This window comes from Ochotona princeps, chromosome 12 (assembly GCF_030435755.1).
Source record: "Ochotona princeps isolate mOchPri1 chromosome 12, mOchPri1.hap1, whole genome shotgun sequence".
In the NCBI taxonomy this organism is placed as follows: Eukaryota; Metazoa; Chordata; class Mammalia; order Lagomorpha; family Ochotonidae; genus Ochotona; species Ochotona princeps.
The window spans coordinates 65,502,422-65,527,186 of NC_080843.1; the positions used below are offsets into that span (position 1 = coordinate 65,502,422).

At 44.2% G+C, this 24,765-nt stretch overlaps 1 protein-coding gene across 1 annotated transcript in view; it reads left to right on the forward strand.

Moving 5' to 3' along the window:
• Positions 1-24,765, forward strand: part of MIPEP (mitochondrial intermediate peptidase) — a 133,459-nt gene that overhangs the window by 57,115 nt on the left and 51,579 nt on the right. Inside the window, exons 15-16 of the mRNA XM_058670973.1 lie at positions 11,332-11,406; positions 15,262-15,381. Coding sequence (XP_058526956.1) covers positions 11,332-11,406; positions 15,262-15,381 — 195 coding nt within the window. The remainder of the gene's footprint in view (positions 1-11,331; positions 11,407-15,261; positions 15,382-24,765) is intronic.

Sequence of the window (24,765 nt, forward strand, 5' to 3'; positions counted from 1 at the left end):
TGTTGCATCAAAGTGCAAGTAGGATTCGTTGTGAGTTGATATTAAAGTCAGTAGCACAGGTTTCGAGGGAGAATACGTGAGGTAGGAGTCCCACGGCCTGACAGCCCAGATAATACACGTGGCCTGGACCAGCAGTCCAAGAGGCGTCCCCTCAGAGCCACCCATGCTTCGGCTGCATTGGCAGGGCCCAGAGGTCATTGTCCTTCTCTGTGCCTGTTGGTTTCTCCCTTCGGCCCTTGCTAGTTGCTCTGAGCAAAGAATGCTTTGTGAATGGCCCCAACTTCTGGATGCATCTGGAAGCATCCTCTCCAAACCTTTCTGTAATACAGCATGGCTTTTTCCCTCATGTTTGGATCATCCTGAAACTCACTCCTCTAGGCTGAAAGGCATTGTGTGTAGGCAGCGACATCAATTAGAAGTCGCAGGTGTTCTTTGCAGTTCTTGGAACCTTGGATTCAAGGCAAGACAGCCTTAGGCTCTCACCCAAACACTCTATCATGAAGGACCCAACTGTGAACACTGCTGATGGAGGCTGGCCTATCCCTGACTCCTTCATCATTTGCAGATCCAAGAGCTTCTCTCTGTCCCCTGGGATGGAGAGCTCCTAAACAAAGCAAGATCCTAAATGAGCAAGAACATCTTGTGCCAGCCCTAGATTTTGATCTCCCCATGTCAGGTTTCAGATATATTTGTGAACATGGACAAAAATTCAAGACTTCGCCCCTCCTCCCTTTTTTTGGAGAATGTTTTTATTTCTCTCTTTCTCTTGCATTGCTGACTTTCTCCTCCTAGCCCACTGCCTCAGACTCAGTTTTCCCATGTCTCTTTTTTTTAAAAAGATTTATTTATTTTATCAGAAAAGCAGTTTTACAGAGAGAAGGAGAGTCAGAGAGAAAGATCTCCCATCCACTGGTTCACTTCCCAAGTGGCCGCAACAGCCTGAGCTGAGCTGATCTGATGCCAGGAGCCAGGAGCCTCCTCTGGGTCTCCTATGAAGTTGCAGGGTCCCAAGGCTTTGGGCAATACTGTACTGCGTTCCCAGGCCACTGGGAGGGAGCTGGATAGGAACTGGAGCAGCTGGGATACGAAGTGGTTTCTATACAGGATCCTGGCGTGAGCAAGGCAAGGATATAGCTATTGAGCCATTGCTCCGGGTCCTGTTTGTGTGAAGTGGAAAACCACTTCACATAGGAATAATTTAAGGGTTTTCTTTTTTTGTTTGTTTTTATAGATTTATTCTAGGATTAAGCCGCGTTAGTCCTAAACCTACTTAATTCGTGATGTTTAAATATGAGTATTTTTCCATTTATTATTATTTTTTTTTAGGGAGACCCTTCCAATATACCATCCGCAAAAATTTACATCGTTATGGAATTAATTGCCATAGCAATGAGTAACCAATATGTTAAAAATAAATGCTGGTTCTTAACCACATTCTGTGACCACCTCATTGACATTTCAATTTTAGTTTATGCATAACATATAACATAATATTCATAAAATAACATGTTTTACATAACATCATATCCTCTTAAATTAAGGCAAACATGTGGTATCTAACCTTTTGGAATTGGCTCATTTCCCTTAGCATTATGGTTTCCAGTTTGGCCCATATGGCCACAAAGAACTACATTTTGTTTTTTTTTAATAGCTGAGTAGTATTCCATGGAGTAGATGAACCATAGCTTTCTTATCCAATCCTCTACTGATGGGCATTTTGGTTGCTTCCATGTTTTTGCAATTACTGATTGTGCTGCTATGAACATAGGGATGCATGTTGGTTTCTTATAAAACAGGTGTTCTGGATATATTCCTAGGAGTGCTATTGCTGGATCATACGGTATGTTGAATTTGAGTTGTTTGAATATTCTCCATACTGATTTCCATAGAGGCTGTACCAGCCTGCAGCCCCATCAGCAGTGGAGTAGGGTTCCCTTTTCCCCGCAACCTCGCCAACAAGTGTTGTTGGTGCTGTTTTCATGTGGTCCACTCTTACTGGCGTCAGGTGGTACCTCATTGATGTTTTAATTTGGATTTCCCTTATTGCCAGGGAACTTGAGCATTTTTTCATATGTTTATTTGCCATTTGGGTTTGTTCCTTTGTGAAATGTCTGCCCATTTCCCGTGCCCATTTTTTGAGTGGCTTGCTTGTTTTGGCATTTTGGTTGTTTTGTAGTTCTTTGTATATTCTGGAGATTAGTCCTCTATCTCCTACGTAGTGCATGAAGATCTTCTTTCATTCTGTGGGTTGCTTTTTTACTTTATTGATTGTTTCCCTTGCTGTGCAGAAGCTTCTTAGTTTGATGAGGTCCCATTTGTTTATTCTGGTCTTGATTGCTATTGCCTTTGATGTCCTTTTTAGGAAGTTGGGACCTACCCCTAGATCTTGCAGAGCATTTCCAACATTTTCTTCCAAAAGTTTCAAGGTTTCTGGATGTAGGTTTAGATCTTTTATCCATTTAGATCTGATCTTAGTGTATGGTGATAGATGTGGGTCTATCTTTTTGTTTCTGCAGGCTATCAACCAGTTGTCCCAACAGCATTTATTGAACAGACCTTCCCATTTGCCTGGATTATCGTTTGTCTTTTCCATTTATTCTTGTGAGAGACGAAGGCTTCTGATCTTTGTCCAGTTGTTTTTTCATAATTGTTAGTGTTACATCCAAAGCATTTCGTGAATTAGTTTGGTAAATACTCATTCTTCTCTGTTCTTTTTTTTTAATGGAGTTACAATCATCTGTTCCTTAGAACTTTGTTACAATTCATCTGTAAAACCATCCAGGATGTACTGATTTCTCTTTGAGAAGAGTTCCTGTCTTTTATCCTTCAAATATTGGCAAATTCCATCCTTCATTTGCATTAGTGTTTTCCCTTCTTTTTCTCTATTGATTTTGGCAGGAGTCTGTTTATTTCAGTAATATCTTCACAGAGCTAATGCTGAGCTTTGCCCCCTTGCATTCTGTTTGTTTTAGCCCCTTAGTCTTTGCTCTTCTTCCTTCTTTTTATTTACTTTATTTTATTTTATTGTATTTATTTGTTCTTTGGTAAAGATTTATTTGTTTTACTTGAAAGAGCTATGCCAGAGAGAGAGAAAGAAAGAGAGAAAGACAAAAGACAGGGAGGCCTTCCATCTGCTGGTTCTGTTCCCAGATGGCCGCAGCTGGGAGCTGGGCTCATCCGCAGCTGGGAGCTACAGGATAAGGACATTGCCATGCACACTGGACAGATGCTGCGCTTCACTCAGTGGTAACTTGGGGGGCAGTAGATCCATTAGCTTGTTATTGCAATTTCCTTCAAGTGCAACCGTGGTTGAGCAGAGCACAGTCTTGTTATAAGACTGTGGGCATTTGCTTTTCACAGGTTTTGCTAGACATAAGTTCCTTAAGATGTTGACACAATGACCTGCACTTCTAATAGTGTATTTCACAAAAACCCCGGAAGTAACAGTTCCACATCTATTTCAAGTGTTTTTATTTCAAGAATTGTAAAGTTCTGTTACTTCCCTTTTAGAACTGTTCTGCCTGTCTCCATATGCCATTTTGCCTGTTGCCTTGCCTTAGTTTGTGAAAATCAGCCCAGGGCTCAAATTACTTAAGTTCTATTTCCAAGGAGACATACATACTTGTGATAAATCATTGCCTGTCATTCTTTTTCAGGATATACGAATAAGAACTGAAAGCAAAAATTAAAATACAACTAGAACTAGATTAGCCTTGGCAAGTTTAAGTTGTTTTGGAGCTTTTCTTATTTTAGGCCTTACTGCTTTTTGAGTCAACCTAGACAACAGCATTGGACCAGGAGTTGGATGGACAGACATGACCTTGGCCCAATGACCATATGGATAGGCAATCTTAGACCAGTCTCTGAGCTCGTCTGAGATGGCTCTGGTCATTTACGTAAAAACAATTAAGGCTTTAAAAGTTTACAAAGTACTGGCCTCTAAAAATTAATCAGTTGCATGTAATAATGTCTGCAAACTGTAAAACATGGTATTGTTGGAATATTTTTAGAAAAGCTGCAAGTTAGATCTTTATCATCTGGGAGACTGTCTAGGGTTGAGCCCTGCAATGCCCAGACCCAAGAAGTCTCTCTGAGCCACTGGTGGGTCTGTGAGCATAGATAAACATTTTAAAAGTTCTTTATCTCAGGTCATCTCAGTTTGTTAGAAAACACTGCTGAAGTGAAGTAAATGAGAAATAACTACTTTTTTTTTTTGTAGATGAGGCCTGAGATTTTTGTCTCTTCAGGCTGTGGAGCATGTTTTTTTATTGATGATATGCCACCTGGACTACTGGATTACAAAACAGGCCTGCTGAAACCTGCTGTGATCCAGTTGTTTTTGGTCCTAAACACGCCTGAAGGTTTAGTGTTGTCCCGTCACCCACAGCTCAGGGTGGGACAGGAGTGGACTGGGCATGGAAGCTGCTGACTTGGAGCCTGGGCAGCTTTGGAACTTGGCTTGGAGCTTGGCTTGGAGCCTCTGAAGTATTTTCTTGTTTGGGTTGACCACGCCTCATAAGCTTTACAGTGTGTTCTCGGGAGAGCTGTGATAGGGATTGAATTATTACGCTAACATGGATTTGTAACAGAGCATGTCTTACCTTCTAATATTTATGCAGCCTTTGCCATAATAAATTTAATAATGATCATTAATAAACAAAGTACCTTATCTCAGTGACTTGGCTCTTTGAGAATCTGATGTCAGACTTTTAACATCATATTTAAATTAGACCAGTGAGACTGTGAAATGATAGAATGTCTGGCAGGTTGATAAAGTTACGTGCTTACAAGTTAGGCTGGTAGCAGAGCAGTCAGAGAATACAAATGACACTAAGTTGGCTACAGCGTTTGTGTTCTTGACATTATTTCTAAAACTATTCCAAACATGATGAGTTGTCTTAGGAAAGCTGTTAGTATTTCTGTCCTTAGGTGGGTTCTCGTGTGTGGTACTGACAGCAGCTTCCTGTGTGTGGTAAGGTGGAGCCACACTGTTGAGGACTCTAGCCTGGTGTTTGGCTCAGTGAGTTAGGGAGGGGACAGTGCGATCCCTGGTTCTAAGCCAGAAGACTTTGTAAGAAGGAAGTGGTTCTGTTACCTGCCACTTCAAGCAGCAGTCCTGGCTGGAGGCTGTCAGGTCCACCTGCAAGGATGGCTCTTTCGAGCTATCACAACATTTAAGTCACATGTGTCAGATGCAAGACATTGAATGTCTTCCATTTTAGTACAGTTCATTCACAAGTTAATTGAATGTCATCTCAGTTTGTTAACTCTGTTAAAGGGTATCATGGAAAAGATGCATAATGTATATGAACTAATAGGAAGAAGAGGTGAAAACTGCAAGACACAATCAAGTGGGGATGCAAGAAACAAGGCTACAACATCGATATGAAGAATTGCTTAGGGCCTGGCACGATAGCTTAGTGGTTAAAGTCCTCGCCTTGCACGCGCCGGGATCCCATATGGGCATTGGTTCTGATCCTGGCAGCCCCGCTTCCCCTCCAACTCCCTGCCTGTGGCCTGGGAGAGCAGTCGAGGATGGCCCAAAGCCTTGGGACCCTGCACCCGTTTGGGAGACCTGGAATAAGCTCCTGGCTTCGGACTGGCTCAGCTCCAATTGTTGCCACCACTTGGGGAGTGAACCATCGGACGGAAGATCTTCCTCTCTGTCTCTCCTCCTCTCTGTATATCCACCTTTCCAATAAAAATAAATGTATCTTAAAAAAAAAAGAATTGCTTAGAGAATCTCATCAGTGTGAGGCAGGGATCAGCTAACAAAGACAGAACCGTAGAAACAATCCAAACTGAAACACAAAGTGGGGAAATTTATCAGAGCAAGAATACAAAACAGAGTCTGCCGGAAGCTCAGGGACAATGTCAGACAGTACAGCACGCATGCAACGAGCACAGGAATGGAAAAGAGAGAGAACTGGGTGGAAGAAGCATTTAAAGGGATCACGGCTGATCATTTGGCTGAACAAGAGATCCCAGATGTTTGAGTAGTCCATGCAGGATACATGTAGATATGCAGGGCAGTCATATTGCTGGAAACTTCAGAGAGAACCTTGAAGGCAACCAGAGGGAGAAAAGGCACATTACCTAGAGGGGTAAGAACGACAGCGGACTTCTCTCATTGTGGACTGTGCAGATCTGAGCTATGGAAGCCATGGCATGAGATGTATTTGATCACAACATCAGAAGGGAAGATTCTCTCGTCAATGCCAGTGTTTTCCAAACGGGAGACACAAGTTGCAGAAGAAAAACCCAATTATTGTTTGATAACCAGTTAAGAGTGAGAGAAAATTCCCTCCAAAAGTGAGTTAATGACGAAGTTTTATGGAAGACACTTAGATATCAAGACTAGACTAATAGGGTGCCTCCGGAGGGGCCCGGGAGCGAAGAAAAAAAAGAAAGAATAGACTAATAACACGTTGGTCGTCTCTGTTTTTTTCTTAAAAGCCTTAAGTTTAGGAAAAGTATCTACATTTAAAAGCTGAGCAATTTAAGGAGGCACATATGTTAAGTTACAAGACATCTGATATTTTATAGGTGACTGAAAACACAAGAAAGCTTGAAAAGTATTCTCCTTATTTAGAACTTTAAAAAGTTGTAAATTCAGAACTTGGTGATGAGAGGAAACTGGTTAGCTGTGAATTCTGTCTCCCAAGAATTTATAAACTCAAACCACTTTTATACAATGTGAAGACAGAACAGTAAAATAGAAATAAAGTGTTTGATGTCACTGATGATGGTATTATGTAGAACAGTGGTATAGTAAATATTGGCTAGCTGCCATTTATTCAGCATCTGTTCTGGTCGACCTTGACATTATTTTTCAAATCTGTTATCTTGTTTGAGAAGAATCAACAGATTGCATATGAGGAAAATGTGATTCGGAGTTTAATAAATTGCCCAGTACCATGCCACCAAGCTGGGTCAAGGCCTGAAAGCATAGAAACCTAGCTTCGTCTCCCCGTGAGCCTGTGCTTTTTCGTTTTTGGCGCAGCCCAGCACAGTGGTTGGTGGGAGTTTCAGGTTCAGGCGCACATTGGTGTTAAGGCGGGCTGTGCTCTTGTCCTGACACGGGTGTGGGAAGAAGGAGTGCTGGGGTGCTGGGCAGCTCTGCATTCGTAGGATGACACGAAGCAGCCATTTCTGTGGTCAGATGCTGGAGACAGCCCCAAAGGGCTCCCCAGTCCTGGCATTTCCCACACAGCCATTCTTTACTCAGTATAAACTTTATTTAAAATGCTTTATAGAATTGTTAATATGCTGTTAGGGTCCTTTACAGTCTTTAGTAAGTACGGCCATGTCCAGATCCTAACAAGACCTGAAGATCATGCGTCACTGTTGGAATAGCAAGTTCATAGATGAGAGGAAGGGAATATTTCCTGCCTTGGAAATCACGGATTCCAAGGTAGTAGAGTCTGGCCAGGCCTGCAGCTGATTACATGGTTTATGATTATGTGGCCATATTATTTCTAATGCTGTAAACTTTGCTGCATTTCATGTCAGTGCAATGAAAGTGACAGTAATACTATTCCGAGATCTGGTGTTTTGCATGTGGTTTTCATTTATATACTTACACGTACTTCCTTGGGTGGAAGTAATTGTAGATCTACAAAAAGTCATCAAAAAAAAAAGAAAGAAAAAAAACCCCGCTGCCCAGAGGTGCCCTGTCTCCTGTGCAAGGTTTGCTGCAGTGGTGTAGCCGTGTGTGTGTTTCTGCGTGGTGGTGTTTTCTGTGCCTGTAGTAGGGTGTTTGTTTTTGTGTAGTGGGGTTTTCTGTCTGTAGTGTGTGTGTGTTTCTGTGTAGTGGGGTTTTCTGTGCCTGCAGTGTGGGTGTTCTCTCAGTACTTCTTGCTGAAGTGTTCAGTTGTCTCAGACTCCCTGAGTTTGTCCTTTGAGGCTTGCCATTCTTCCAGGGCCTGAACCTTTAAGACCCTAGCCCCTAAACAGTGAGCCACTTAAAAGGGGGAAGGTCTGTGAGGTTTGGCTGTGGGACCTGGCGCTGGGCATTCGCACTCACCGCAGACAGAGCAGAGCTGATGCTTTCGTGCTGCCTGACCCCAGCTGTGGCCTTTGGGCTCGCCTGGCCCTCTCCCTCTGCCTCAACACTCCTGCCTGCTATGGGCCTTGCTACGTCTGCCTTCCTTTACCCACACTGAGCCCTCCTTCCATCTTGCTTGGTCTGCAGTGGGGCAGGCAGCAGGGTCCCGTCAGTGCCCCCCCAGGGCAGGCTGCTGTCACTTTAGGACAGCTCTCTCTTGACGCTGTCCCTCTCCACAGCCTGCCTTCTGGCCTCTCCTCCCCCTGCACTTCTGTGAAGCCATCCTGTGCCTGTGGCGCACGCGGCTTCCTCTCCCGCCTTCCCAGAATCCACTGCTGGTCCTCCTTTGTGTCTGCTGCTCATCACAAACCTGCCGGAGCACTTCCTAACCTTCGACATGCGCAGATCTCCTCCACCATCCCCACCCAGGCTTCTTAGTCACACTTCAGAGTGCAGAGGGCGCCGGACTCCCACTTCTCCCCAGGCTGCTGGCTTAGGGATGCTAAGGATGACCTCTTAACTGGGACTTGCTAATCCACTCCTCCCTGTGCTGCAGCCAGAGAGATCCTAGTGGAGTCCAGAGCTGACCCTGTGACTTCTAAGAACTCCCTGGTGGCTTCCGATCCAGGAGGACTTGCAGGTGTCTGGCGGGCTCTGGTGGGCTTCTGCAGCGGGCCTGGATTTGTCCTGGAGCTGCTGGGGGCTGTGCTGCTTGCTCCCTCCCGCAGCACCTCCCCAGCAGGTGTGCCTAACACCTGTCCTGTTGGGGATCTCTCTGCCTAGTGTCCTCCTTGGAGCCTCGCAGGGTGGCAGCTGTGCCTGGCCCTGCGCTGTTCTGTAGCACTCTCTGCCTGTTCAGAGAGGTCTTCCCGGGCGGTGCCTGTGGGCCCAATGCCTGTGCTTGTTTGCCATTTGTGTTCCTAACCGGGTCACATATGTGGCTGGCTCACGGTTACTTCCATGTGTGCGTGTGTAGTAAATAAGAACACGTGATCCTCCCCTGTATACTTTTTTTTGTGTGTGTGTGAAAGTAAAACTTTGTTAAGCAGGAAACATCCACTGAGATCAAACTCCTGAATGTGTTCTGGGCAGATGCGAGTTAGCTGAATCTCTCTTTTTTTTAATCTTCGGCAGTTTTTTTTTAAATTTATTTATTTTTTGACAATCTTTACATAATTAGGGTAAAAAGCTTCAAACCCTACAGGAATATGGGTAAGACAATTAGTTCCGTATTGTTTCCTTCATATATCTGATGTAAAAGGGGATTTTAAGGGAGAAGCCCCACCCAGTCTCCCACCCACCCCAGAGTTAGCTGAATCTTAAATTTTTTTTGTTGTTGTTGAACAGTTTCTTGGTGAGACCATTTCTGGTCTGAAGGTAGAGCTGGTAGACTATCGTCCCAGTCAATTAAGAGTCCCGACATAACATCAACAACGATTTACAACATTATGGAATTGACATGGTCTTGAGTAACCAACATGCCAAAAGAGAAAAAAAAATGCAAGTTCTTAGCCACATCCCATGATTAGCCCGCCGACACTTCAGTTTTAGTCTACATATAGACTTAATTGTCGACAAATGTCTTGTTAGAGTTATAAGCCAGTCTAGATTATCCCAGGATCCGCCAGGTTCAGCGGGGTTATGCTTCGGCGCAATAGATGGCTAAATGCTAGAATGGGAGTGGATGCGAGACAGCTCAGTAGTACCCTTTGGCCGTTTTAAGGGGTATAACAGCTGGCTCTGTGAATCTTAAATTTTTAAAAGCCTGTTTGAGAGGCCCTGCGTGGTGATCTGGTGGCTAGAAACCTCTCCTTGCATGCTCCAGGATCCCATATGGGTGCTGGTTCTAATCCCGACTGTTCCACTTCCATCCAGCTCCTGGAGTGGGCTCCTGGCTCCTGGCTTCAAATCGGCTCAGCTCTGGCCATTGTGGCCACCTGGGGGGTGAACCAGTGGATGGAAGATCTTTCTCTCTGTTTCTCGTTCTCTCTGTATATCTGCCTTTCCAATAAAAATAATAAATCTTTTTTAAAAATCCTTTTCGAGGAGGTTTTTCTTCCATGCAGGATGTGTGCCTCCGGTATCAGAAGACTCCGGGTCCCTGCCCTGCGGCAGAGCTGTCACCGACAGCTTCCTTCGACCTGTGTCTTGTCCCTGAGGTCCCTCCCTGGCCGCTCTGCTCTTAGAGCCGAGTGGAGCGAGAGGAGAAGAGGCTGAAGCTTTGTTGCCTGAGCGCACATCATGTCCTCCTGCAGCCTTTCCAGAAGTGGTTTCCTTGCAGTGTGCTAGTATTACTCATCCGTTCCTTCAGCAAATCTGTACGGAGTCTGCTGGATCCTGGTTCGGAGAGTACAATTGAGGCAATTTCAAAACATTTATGAAAAAAATACATATTACCAAAAAGCACATGGATTTCTTTTTGCTTTTAACACCAAAATAAGTTTATATTTTGATTCCCCTTTTCTGCCATATTTGATTGCGTTTTCCTGCCTTGTGTGGTAGCAGCTCTGCCCGCCTCCGGCAGAACACTGCCCTGTCAGTTTACCTGTGCAGCCGCGCCTCGGTCACCTGCTGCCAGCCTCTCACAGTCTGTTTCTCTTTAGAGGAGCTGTTAACTTAATTTAGATTATGAACAGTTGTAGATCTGCTCCATGTACATAAGTATTAATTATTTTAAAGTAGAGTCAGATTGAGCAAATTTCATCATCTACTGCATTATTAGATTATTTCTAAGAGGATTTGTACGTTCCAGGGTTAGGCCTAATTAGTCTCACAGACAACACCTTAAATCCAAAAGGGGCGTTCTGTTAGTAGACACCCTATATGATTCTTTCAGATTGAATTCATGATCATGTTTATTTGGCTATCGGTTCAGCTTTAATGCTGGCTGGCACCATGAATTGCAGGTTGATGTTTTAGTCTCGAAGTTGTGGTGTCCGTTACCATATGTACTTGAACAAGTACTCGTTGGTAACAAAGGAACACAACAAGTACTCTCTTTGATGTTTGAAATTGATTTTTATGATCGGTGTCAATATCTTAATTCCCTGTAATCCTAGTTTTGTGTGTGTGCACAAACCCTTATTATAAGTACTTTTTAAAATATTTGTTAGAATGTCTCCATTCTCATCTACTGAAATATTAGTTCAAAACTCAATTCAAAAGTGTAATGAAGCCCCATTGCCTGTTTCTTTCATCTGATGTTGATAGACTCGCGTAAGGGTGCACGCTGCAGTAACTTGCTAAGCAGTTTACTCAGATGCATGCTCTTTTGTTTTGTCTAGCCTCTGCCAAAAAATATGGTGTCTCGTCTCTGTGAATCCAAAAAGGTTTGTGCTGCGGCTGATATGCAGCTCCAGGTGCGTATGTAACCTTTCTTTAGAGGCATTATCCCCAGATAAATACATCATTTTAAGTCCTTGCCAAGGCTGCACATTTATTATAATAATTACGCTTCTGAAGCATCTTTCATCTGAGTTCAAAGAACTTGGCCAAAATTGACTCATTCCGTCCTCTCACTGTCCATATGAAGCCAATGTTAAAAGTAAGGTTGTTTCCCATTCTATGTCGGGGAAAATCAAAGCTGAGAAAGATTATGTAACTTCTGCGTCACCCATTTCAGCCCCCAAGGTAAGACTTAAGCCTTAATTATAGGTGTTTTTAAACATATTGTATTTATTCTGTAAATTTGTGGTTTTAGACGTGAAGTTTAAACGTTAATTACCACCAGTTTCAGATTGTATTTGAAACCAATTTCCTAGATTTCAGATGAAGACTAGCAAAATTATCTGAAGCATCTGGCTTCCAGGTCTGCGTGACACCACAGACTTTGCTATTTGTGACCAGTGAGACTGTCTCTGAAATTCCCATTCTTCATCAGATGTTGGAAGTTCTCAGCTTTCACATGGGCCAGTCTTTATTTTGTAACAGTTTGCTTTGTTCACGGCTTTTGTATTTTGTAAAATTGAGTCCCTAGAAGGGAAGGAATTGAGCTTCCTGCGATGCCATGAACGGCGTGTTTCACAGAAAGAAGCTCATCACATGGACAAAACTCTGACTTTATGTTGGATTTACATTGTTCAGTATCTCTGTATATCAGTATTCTTAAAAAGGGATTTCAGAATTATTTATGAAACTTTAAGTTACTTGATGCCATTCCTTTGCTTTGCCAGCGTCTGCAGTGGAAAGCCTGGCTCTCCGGAGTCTGGACTGTGGCCTTCGTCACGGACAGCTTCAGTCATTTTTCTCTCAAAGTGGAAGGTCAGCCTTTCATCACCCAACAATAATAACTCTCAGAGAGACAGACATTTCTACCCACCGAGTTTTCAAGTTAGTTTTTGTCCAGTGGCACCATGTTAAGTTCAAAAGGAAGTGAATTGTTTCCATTTTCTAGTATAAATCATATTTTTAAAAAAATTGTGAGTTTTAATTTTAAGTGTGGCTGCTTGACATAGCCTTTTATTTTTAAGATTGATTTATTTTTATTGGGAAGTCAGATAATACAGAGAGAGGAGAAGAGACAGAGAGGAAGATCTTCCTTCCTGTGATTCACTCCCCAAGGAGCTGCAAAGGCTGGAGCTGACCCGAAGCCAGGAGCCCGGAACCTCTTGCAGGTCTCCCACGTGGGAGCAGAGTTCCAGGGCTTTGGGCCATCCTCATCTGCTTTCCAGGCCACAAGCAGGGAGCTGGATGGGAAGCGGGGCCACTGGGGTTAGAACCAGTGCCCATATGGGATCTCAGCACATGGAAGACGAGGACTTTAGCCACTAGGCTATCTGGCTGGGTACTTGACATAGCCTTTAAGATGCTGCTTGAGGATACCAGGTTGAGTCTCAGCTGCCAGATGATCGCTGTAGAAAATGGCCTGAGTCCTTGGGCAGCTGCACCATGTGGGAGACCTAGAAGAAGCCCCTGACTTCAGACCAGCCCAGCTTCAGGTATTGGAACCATTGGGGAGTGAACCAATGGACGAATCTTTCTCTGTTTCTCCTTCTCTGTCTCCATCTCTCTCTCTCTCTCTTTTCTTCCCTCCCTCTCCCTGTTTTTCAAATAAAGAAATCTTTTTTGGAAAAAAAGAGAGAGAGAGATGCCATTTGAGGTGCCGTCATCTCACATCAGGGTTCTGGGTTCGAGTCCCTGCGGCACTCCTAGTTCCAGCTTCCTGTCTGTGTGCCCTGGTAGGTAGCAGGTGACCTGGATAGAGTTCCACGCTTCTGGCTTGCACCCGGAAATGAACCAGTGGCCAGTATATCTTCATCTTGGCTCAGCTCTTTGCCTTTCAAATAAAATAAATAAGTAAATAAAAAATTTTGAAGACTTAAAATTCTACCTCCTTTAAAAATGAAAACTGGGAGCCTTTAAATAAAATTTTGGACTGTTTTGGCAATGTGCTTCTTATTTTTCTGTGGCCATAAGGTTCTTCATTCTGGTGACACATTGCTGTCTGTGGGCAGGTAGGCCCATGCCTTTGGAAGTATTTGACTTAGCAGCAAATAAACATGAAATAAATGTCCATTTAATTGGCATTGCTCTGTTTGTATAATTCAACAAGCATCATATAATTGAAGAATTGGGACTGTTGATTTCTAATTTATCAGAAGGAGGCCACAATAAAGGAAGAAAGAAAGAAAAGAAAAGAAGAAAGGCCTTAGTTCAGGTCTGAATGGACAAGTCCTAATTCTTAGAACAGAGTCCCGACCTTGATGCGGAGTGTGGATTCTCTGATCTGCATTGTTCCTCGTTATAGAACACAGGATTGGAAGAGCTGTGTTTACCTGCGTGTTGACATAGCCACTTAGGGGAAAGCAATATTTATATTTAGGAAATGTCTGTTCTCCTAGGGGAGGTTTAAACTTGAATTTATAATTTAGAACCATAATTCTGTATCTAGACAAAGCCAGAAGCTAGAGGTCATTTACATTTTTTTGCTTTCATCCTGACTAATCCCCGCTGCTTTCAAGTTCACAGCTGCACATTCTCCACAGATTCCATTGCTGGGGTACAGAGACAGATATCAGGGGCATAATTGCCTGGCAGAATTTTTCCTTCAAAGCAAACATTTTTTCCTTTCATGCAATGTGAACATTCATGCCCGGGGTTGCAGTGGAAAAACACTTTCTCTTTACCTTAGATTTTTGTATCAGAATTCAGTTTTCAGCACTTTGTCAACAGGAGATGTCACGTTCAGGTTGCCCTAAGGGCTTTATTCTCCTGTCATGCTGCACTGGCCTGTATCCTCTGGTCGCAGAGGGCGGATCCTGCTCTCCAGGTCACCGGCTGAGCCAGACTGGCCCCCGCCCAGCAGCTGCTTTCCTTGGCTCTAGCTGGCTGCAGGCGTGGCTGGCTCCGGCCAGCGCTGCACGCGCCCCAACAGCTGCTGCGGAAGGCTTTGTAACATCTGCACTCGTCAGATAGTAGACTCTTCTTCTTCACTCTACCTGTCTCATATCCTTTCTTCCCCAGAGTTTTGGCTGTTTTGTTTCTCTCATTTAAGATGTTAGGATTCCAGGAAGAAATCAAACAATTTATTACATTAGTGGGCAAGAAAAAGTCACAAGTTATGACTCCTTTTTTTTTTTGGTATTTTTTAGCTACATATGTGTTGACTGAATTCAGATTCATAGTCACTTATTTGGTACATTATGTATAAGTTTAACATTATGGCTAAGAGTCAGAAATCTTTTAAAAAGCTTTTAGAATTTATTTTAATTCTGTATGAAAGGCAAAGAGAGATCTCCCATCTACTGGCTCACTCCGCACATGCCCTCCACAACCAGTGCCGGGCCAAGTGAAAGCCAGGAAGCTGGCAGTCAGTCCAGGTCTGCCACATTGGTGGCTCAGACCCAAGTACTTGAGACATCGCTGTTTCCTACCAGGCTGCTCATTGGCAGGAAACCAGAATCAGACACAGTGCTGATGGTAGAACCCGGGCACTGCAGTGTAGTCCGCAAGCATTTCCAGGGGTATCCTAACTGCTATGCTAAATGCCCACTTCTCCAAACTCTCTAATATCCTTAAGCATCAAAATGCTGAGTGGACTGCTTTCCGCATTAACATGGTCTTTCTTAGGTGCACAAAATACACCTGAATCCAGCCACGTTTCTGTTTGCATTTTCAATGTTGGTTTATAATTATCCTGATGGCTGCTTTGGTCGGGCCCATCTGAGCTACGAGGAGGAGCTCCTGAGACTACAGCGATGTTTCTGTCTGTCCAGGTCTTCTATGCCATGCTGGATCAGATCTACCATGGGAGGCATCCCCTGATGAAGTCAACCACAGACATTCTCAAGGAAACACAAGAGAAATTTTATGGACTACCATATGTGCCAAATACTGTGAGTCCAGCGTTGTGATTCTGTTGTGTTGTGTTAGTGCTGAGTGGAGTTCTGAGTGGTCATCTTGCCCTTGGCAGACCTGACACGGCCACCCGTGGTGCAACCATTTCCTCATTGCTCAGACTGAGTTTGAGTCCCAGCTCTGCCTTTGCCTGTAGCTTGCTATGGGTGTGCATCTCAGGAGATGGTAGGTGTTGTCTCGCGAATGTGGGGTCCTTGCCACCCTGAGGGAGGTGCCGTGGGGGTTCCGCCTGGCCCAGTCCTGGCTGCTGTGAGCATTTGGCTCAGGCTGACTCTCACTCTCCTTCTCTTGATGTCTGAGGTTTCCCGTGGAGCACATGCTGGGAATTAACTGCTTCTTGAGTATCTTCGGCCGTCTGTGTACCTGTTCTGATTGGCCTGCCTCTAGGAGTGTGTTTCAGGATTCTTTGGAAAGTGAAAGTTAAAGAATCTGTTAGAAACAAATCTGTTCTTTTTAGTTTTTTTTTTTAAAACGCTTACTTATTTTTATTGGAAAAGCTAGAGAGCACAGAGAAAGAGATCTTCCATCCGCTGGTCCACTCCCCAAATGGTCACAGTGGCCAGAGATGAGCCGATCCCAAGCCTGGAGCCAGGAGGTTCCTCCAGGTCTCTCAGGAAGGTGAAAGTTCCCAAGCATTTGGGCCATCCTGGCTGCTTTCCCAGGACATAATCAAGTTGCTTATCATAGGTGGAGCAGCCAGGACTCAAACTGGCATTCTCACAGGATACCTGTGCTGCAGGTGGAAGCTTAGCTTGCAACGCCACGACGCTGCCCCATATAGTTGTTTTTCTCAAGCGAGAGAAATAACAATATAAGAGAAATGCAGTGATTGATTGTAGTGCTTTTCATTGCAAAGAGAATCACCTTTGAATATCTTGTACTGTCAAAGGGATCAGAGAAAAGTGCTTTACTTATTTTGTCTCATCTGCGTAGTAAGTAGGAGCACGGTTAACTTTTTATTGAGTCTTGGGTCCCAGACTGTAACGTGGGAAAAAAAAAAACCCTGTAACTCTCAAAGAAATTTTAAAATTAATACCAAGCTCCTCTGAGGCCTCTATACCTCAGGTGTCTTGTCTAAGTTCATGTAGGTGGTAAGCAGCCTCAGACTCTTTCGTCGCCCTGTTTGCTGTCAGGAGGCTGGATGTGGGGACAGTGCTGATTGGTGGTTAGCAGTGAGAGTCGCTCTGACATGACACAGAGAGGCCCAGGGCTGATCTGGTCCCAGGTCGGTTGGCTCCAGGTGTCTGTGACGCTCTCGGAGATGTTTCTCTCAGGGTCCGAGTTTGGCCTAGTGGCGAAGTTACTTCCCGGGGCTTGTGTTTGAGTCCCAGCAATGGCTCCAGGCTCCAGCTCCCTGCCCGATGCAGCACCGGGGAAGCAGCTGAGGTGGCTCAAGTAATTGCATCCCTGCAATCCACCTGCTGCCTTTGGGACTCAGTTCCTGGCTGCTGACTTCAGCTTCCACCTTTTCTCTTAGTATTGTGGGCATCTGGAGAGTAAAGCAGCATGTGGAAAATCTTCCGCTGCTCTCAAGCAAGGTGATTTTTTATTTTTTTATTTTTTTGAAAGATTTATTTATTTTATTACAAAGTCAGATATACACAGAGGAGGAGAGACAGAGAGGAAGGTCTTCCATCCGATGATTCACTCCCCAAGTGAGCCGCAACGGGCCGGTGCTGTGCCGATCCGAAGCCAGGAACCTGGAACCTCTTCCAGGTCTCCCACGTGGGTGCAGGGTCCCAAGGCTTTGGACCATCCTCAACTGCTTTTCCAGGCCACAAGCAGGGAGCTGGATGGGAAGTGGGGTTGCCAGGATCAGAACCAGTGCCCAGATGGGATCTCAGTGCATGCAAGATGGGGACTTTAGCCATCAGGCTACTGCACTGGGTCCATAAGATCATTTTTTAAAATGAAAAATAGAAAAGGGGAATTAAGTATTTCTAGCTCTCATTTCATATATATTTTTTACTTTAGTATTTGTTTCTTTGAAAGTGAGAACTACAGAGAGACAAGAGACAGAGAAATCTTCCGTCTCTTGATTTCACTGGCCACATGGCTTCCAGAGCAGGGCCAGGCTGGGGCTAGGAGCAGGAGCTTCATTCTGTCTCCCACGAGGCAGGCAGGGACCCAAGTGCTTGGATCGTCTCCCACAGCGTTCCCAGGCACCTTAGGCGGGAGCTGGCACAGTGCTGGAGTCGCTGGTGTCTCGGGCAGTAGCTTCACGTGCTGGGCCAGGATCGCCCACAGCTCAGTTTTTTGTCTGTGTTGGCTTCATCCTCAGGCAGACTGCTCACAGTGTGGTGGCTCCGAGGGGGCCTGGATTCATGTCCTGCAGCTTAGTCTAATACAAGACAGCTGACCTGGAAGTGCTCTTGAACTCCAAAGAATCCACGTCAGGTGGTTTTATTTGTGACAGGACTGGATCCCAGAATATGTTGTGCTAAGGAGTTACCCACTAAAATTGTACATTGTCACTGACTCTTCAGATCCTGACATGCAAGCACGACTTGGAATAGTTCACATTGACCTGACTTAATCTCCAGAATAATCCTTGTGTTCTGAATGTTTTGGAAGTTTACTCACCTGCTTCGGATGGAAAACATTTTGACTTTGCTGCTGAAGTGCTGTTCACGCTGCGCATGGTTGGTCTTTGAGGATCTGAGTTAGCACACATTTGCACTGTTAGGAGTCGTCTCTGTTCCTCCGTGGAAGGAATGATCACTCCACGGGCTTTACTGACTTTTGCCGCTTTACAGAACATTGCCTGACTCACATGCTTTGGGGCTCGTATTTTTTTTTTATTCATTTTGTAGTCATCCTTTTATATATCTTTTAAATGGATGTTATTTTCACTCCATGCCATTACAATAAGACCAGTAAGTAATCAAGTCACAGGAAAATCACAGTTAGGAAGAGCCAGCATGCTTTCCAAAGCTGAGAAACTTCAAATTGATTGAGGTTTTGCCCCAGATTTTTTTTTTTGTCTGATCTTATAATGAGACAGCTACCTCTTTCTAAAAAATGAATTTAAACTTTTACCATCCAAATTCCTTCTACAATGGGGCTTAGTGAAGTTTATGGAGAAGAAGGTGTTTGGCCCAGCAGGTAAGGTGCCAGTCAGCACGCATATTGGACACCGCAGACCCCAGCCACCTGCTTTGTGGACACGTTGAGGCTGTAGTGATGGCTCAGCTAGTTGAATTGCTGCTGCCCAGCTAGTTGAGTCGAGTCCTAGTTTGACTTCGTAGCTCCTGGCTTTGGCCCCTGGATAGCTGTGGGCATTTAGGAAATGAACTAAGAAGGAGAAGCTCTTTTTTTTCTGTTTTTCTGTAGCTGTGTGGCTTTAACTGTAAGTTACCCAATAAAAGTTCATAGAAATTAGACTTCATCTTTTTAATTCCACTTGTCTATAAGCTTTTAAAAGTCCATTGTGTATGTAATATGCAGAGATGAAGTAATAGTGCAGCCAAATTCTGAATTTGCAGCCTTGAATCATTTTTAATTTAAAAAAATGGGATGATAAGCCCACCAGCCTTTGTACTAGATTATTTTGAGAAAATATAAATATTTATTGTTGCCCTGATCAACTTACTTAATAATGCATTTCACAGAATTTATCCCTTTCTTTAAATAATGTGTGGCTGCATTTGTATTTTTATAAGTTTTGTTTACATTATTTGAAAGGCTGAGAGATGGAGGGATTCTATTGCCAACTCTTGGTCCACTCTTCCAATGCCTACAGCATCCCAGGCTGGCCCAGGCCAAAGCCAGGAGCTCCAGATTCCATCTGGGTCCTCCACATGGGTGGCAGGGACCCCAGTACTGGTGTGTCTTCTGCCTCCCATAGAGCGCAGTAGCAGGAAGCTGGATCAGAAGTAGAAGCTGGCACTCCCTTGGGATGAGTGTCCCAAAGGGTGCCTGGTCTGTATATTTTGATCATCAGAGACAGTATTTTCATGTTAGCATTAATCATTAACATGTGTGTGTTTATGTGATATTTTGGGGTGATGTGCTATAGCAGTGTATGAAACCGGATCCTTGCCCCTCTCGAGAGCCTTGTCAGGCCGGGCTGCTTTTCAGACATGTGTACGAGACTCTTTTACCCTGTGTCTGTCCTGTCAATCGCTGCTTGAGCCTGACAAATCGCTTTGAGAGTTGAACAGATAGACTGAACCGAAAAGGTTAGAACTTGAGAAACACTGCTGCACAGAACAGCTGATGGGACATCTGGGCACTTGAGAGTGTTCAGTCCCCAGAGGAGGCTGCTCCCCTGAAGCATTTAGGAGGAACAGAGGTGCCTGTGAGATTCAACGGCTCCTGTATCCTTCCTCACCACTGCCGATGGGGGGCCTTCACCTGTCTGTCTTGCCTAAGCAAGTAAGTGTGCATGGAGGCAGAGTGCTCCCTGAGCGGGGCACCAGCTGAACACTGAGGCCTTAAGCCAGAGAAGGCTGGGCAGTGTGCAGGAGAGGTTTCAGAGGCTCAGGGTGATTGTCGGGACCGAGCTGGGTGTTCAAGTACTGGGATCACATGTGGGGCTAGGAACAGCTTAGAATGAAACAAGGTGCTGACTGCTGTGAGTCTAGTTTGGTGTAATGGGGGTATGCCGGTGATGATGGACAGGTCAGGTGAGCCAGAAGCATGGCAGGTGGGAGGTGTTGCCCTAGCAAGAGTGCTGGAAGCTGTGGGAACAGAGAGCACTGAACGCAGAGCGTTCTTGGGCTGGGGAGACCTGGGAGACGGCGCTGAGGATGGCTTTAACCGTGAGTAGGCGGGAATGTGTGTTGAAGACACAAAGTGGGCCGACTGTTGTTTTTGGAACGCAAAACATTTGACAGCAAAAACAAAAGGTTTAAACCTATTATTTTCTTTTCTGCTTCTACTACTAGTACCAACACTCTGCTCTTTTCTGTGATTTGGGGGTTACATTGGCTGTGTTGGAGCTTGAAAAGGTGTTTGTGTGGAACACTTGGCTTGAATGTGAGTTCTGAGTTCCCAGATACCGAGCTCATCGGTTAAATCCTGGCGGTCGCACTGGGGTGTAGGTGGAGGGCTCTGCGCCGAAGCTGCTGCTCTGTGGCGCGGCTTCCTCGGCTGACGTCGCTGTGGTCACGATGATATGTGCAGGGAGAGCAACCACTAATTTAGCAGCTCGGAGCTGGAGTCCAGCCACTGGTAGACCCAGCTGTTTATGTAGCGTGTTCATCCCAGATTAACTTTCAAACAGACCTCCTAACCACATGGAAGGATGGAAATAGGGAGTGGAGAGCAATCAGAGTTCAGAGGGCTTGGGGGGAATACTGTGATTGTATTTCCTTTGCCATGTGGAGTTTTGTTTTTAAAGCTCTCAGAAAGAAGAAAAATGAAGACACCTATCCAGGAGAAAACGGCCTTGGGAAACACAGTTTGTGTATCAACACTTTGGTTTGCTAGTACTAGTTTCATTATTCAAAAAATACATACAGGAGGGCCCGGTACAGTAGCCTAGCAGTTAAAATCCTCGCCTTGTACGTGCTGGGATCCCATATGGGTGCTGGTTCTAATCCTGGCAGCCCTGCTTCCCATTCTTCTCCCTGCTTGTGGCCTAGAAAAGCAATCGAGGACAGCCCAGAGCCTTGGGACCCTGCACCCACGTGGGAGACCTGGAAGAGCTCCTGGCTTCGGATTGGCTCAGTTCTGGCCCTTGTGGATGCTTGGGGAGTGAGCCAGCAGATGGAAAATCTTAAAACAAAAAAATACGTAGAGGAGCGTGCATGTGTTCCTGTATCACCATATGTGTACATACATGATAGAAGCACCAGGGTACCCGGCACCTGAGCGTTTAAGCATATTTAATTTTTTTTCTATTTTTAACCCTCAATATGTAGCAGTTTTTCATAGGTGATTGCACCATTTTTGCTCTGCTGTTAATGTAAAATCATGTCGACCTTTTGATAACATCTGATATCAACGATTGTTAACGATTTTAACTTAAATAATTGTTAAACAGGAAAAGAAGAGATAAGCGTAAGTGACTTGCCATCTAGATTAACAGTGATCCCACAGGGAGTCTGTCTGCTTAGAGAAGCGTGAGGTCTGCCTTTGACCTTTGTCTTTCCTGTCCCACACTGGGTCAGACCTTGGTTTAGAGGCATCGGGCAGAATGTGCAAAATAATGCGTTATTTATCCACAGAGTCAAGCCCCAGGGTGAGTGAAAGTTCTCTACTCGTCCTGCAAAGCGCATTCAACTCAAATTACGTGCTCAAACTGTGTTTTGTCCCCCTGGGGAAGAAGTTCTGTCTTCCTATTCTTGTGGCCCCTGATTTTCTGCCAATGGAAAATGTCTCCCACAAGGTGAAGGTATCACCGATTTGTGCTGGTTTACGATATTTGATGTGGCGAAGCAAGTTTTTGATTAAAGAAAACAATACGTGTTTTTGTTGTCCTTTATCTTAAATGCAAAGCGCGTATGGTACTTCTAGAAACACCTACATGGCTAATTGCATGTTAAATTCCTTTCCTCTTTGGCTGCATAAACAACTGAGAAAATATTTACCTTCCCTGTCATGCTAGGTTTATTTATGACCCTGTAACTAAAACACAGAAGTGTTATAAATTGAAACTTTAATCTTATGATTGACTCATTTTCTAAAAATTTATATGGTTTCAGTTTGTGGGACAGCTGCAACTCTAGATTTCAGTGATTTAAAACATGAGGAAATTATATGGCTCTCCGGGTTGTTTTTGTAATACTGTCCTTTGAGCCAAGTCGCCAACTTTCATTTTTGTCTTGGTTTTCATGAGCAGTGAGCAGTGAGCTGTAAAAAAAAAAAAAAATTTGGCTTACAAGGTTTGACATGGGCTAGATATAATGAACTTAAGAAACAAAAAAATCCCCAGCATATTAAAAGTCCTTTTTTTTTTTTTACCAGATCAACTTTTGTATTTAGATTGCGGCTGCTTGCATATCCGTGGAAGCCTTTTCTCTGCTGTTTCTCCAAGCTCAAGCCCTGTCTGGGAGGGTTGTGAACAGGTTCTTCCCGGACCTTCCTGGCACCGTGGGCACTGTGGGCACCATGGGCACCGTGGGGCTCATATCCTTCACAAGGGTTCCAAGGGCAGCGATGGCCCTGGGCCCAGCGGAGACTTATCAATGTCAGGTGCGATTCTAACTAGCAGGGATCAGGACTGAAACTCACGGTCCTCAGGCTCGGTGCCCAGAGAGCAGCTCTGCCGTTGTCTCCCACACCCTCACGAGAAGACAGATTCGCGTCTGTTAAATATACAAGTCTATACTTGGCAGGACGGCTCTCCTGCCTTTGCTCCCACATAGGCTACCTATGGACTGGACAGTCACAGCCCCACCTGTAATGAGTGTCCCCGTGCTTGCCCCCTGCTCTTGGGTCCACACAGCTGACAGTGGGAACATTTCTAAATACATAGGTTAGATTATGATACCCTTCCCCTTGGAACCCCTTCATGCCTCCCGTTTCTCTTCAGCTAAAGGCCACGGTTCCTCGCCCACCCACGGGTTCCTATGGGTCTGGCACTGCACTTTCTCATCTGGCCACACCCTTGTTCCCTTTGCCTAAGAACTCTCTGTCCTGCTAACTTTGCCTCTACCTAGCCAGTTCCGCTGTTACACGGGGCCACGGGCCTGGGGCCCCTTGCTGCATACTGGTCATCTTCCTGACTGGAAATCAAACGCACAGGAAAGCAAGGCTCGTTTCTGATTTGTTCATTATGTCTTCAGTGCCCCATTCAGTTACTTCTTAGGCTAGGTGCTCAATAAATATTGATTGCATAAGTTTTTTACTTTTTTGTTTACATTTATGTTGAATATGACTTAAAGCGCACAGATCTTAGTAGGCAGCCCCAGGAAGTTTTAACACTGTGTTTAATCACCACACAGAGATGCTGCTCCATGCTTAGTGGCTTCAAGGCCCCGGCTTCTTTTTCCTTCAATCATAAACCTTCCCTACACGATACCACTGCTTTGGCCTGTTTTGAAGTTTGTGTAAGTGGCATGGTATGTCATACATACTTGGGGACTGGTGGCTTTCCTACAGTATCTGCGAGAACCATCCATCTTTTTGCATGTTTCAATATTCTGGTTTTTTTTTTCATTGCCTTAGAGTATTCCATCTCTAGGATACCATAGCGTATTTATCTGTTCTGTTGATTTATCTGTCTATTGATAGACATTTGAGGTATTTCCAAATTTGGGGCATTACAAGTAAGGTTACTGTGAATATTCTTGTTTTAATGTGTCTTTTGAAAGGCGTAAGCATTCATTTCCATTGAGTGAAATGGGGTACAATTTTGTTTGTTGTAATGAAGCTGCTTCCAAATAATTTTCTTTAAAATATTTACTTCTTCTTATTATCATTCTATGATACGGTTCCATAGGACCTGGGATTTCCCTTCTCCCCTCCCCAATTCCCTCCCACCTCACTGAGTTCCGCTATATCATTACTATAGTGTAGTTCTTCACACACAGTCATAGGTCCATCATTGCAGGCATGGACAACGGCAGAGAGTCCAGCATCCTATTGTTAAGTTATAGTAAACAGTTTCATTGGGAGTCCATCTTTGTCTGGAAGTAGAGATGCATACTGCATTGTATCCTCACACCTGGATATGACAGTCTCCATTACACAGTTACTGTGCATCTCCTTAAATGAAAATCCACAGTACAAAATCAATAATAGGAAGAAAAATAGAAATTTACAACACCATGTAATTAAAAAACATGTTACTAGATATGATAGTCCCCATTAAACAGTTATTGTACATCCCCTTAAATGAAAGGCCACAGAACAAAATCAACAACAGGAAGAATAAAAAGAAGTTAACAATACTATGAAGTTAAAAAACATCCTACTGAATGAATAATGTGTCGCTGAAGAAATGTAAAAGAAAATAAGAACCTTCTTGAAAAAAATGATGCAACTGTATGATTTATGTGTCATTGAAGAATTTAATAAGAAGAAATTGTTATGAAGAGATGAAACTAACAAAAAATTAAAATCCATGAGATATAGTTTCTGCTGATCTTTGTTGGTGAAATGAGTTTCCTGTAGGCAACAAATAGATGGGTTTGTTTTTAATCCAGTCTACTAATCTATAACATTTGATTGATGAATTTAAGCCGTTTACACTTAGGGTTAATATAAATAGGTGGTAATTTGGTTCTGTCATTTTAGCAATGGATTGTTCGTTGATTTAGTCTTCTGTTGTTATTTCACTGGGATGTTCTTCCCATTTACCTTTGAATTTGGTGGGTGCTATTTCTCTTCTCTGTCAAGAGAACATCTTCAAGTATCATTTGTAGGGCAGGTTTGAAAGAGGCATATTCTTGGGCCCAGCGGCGTGGCCTACC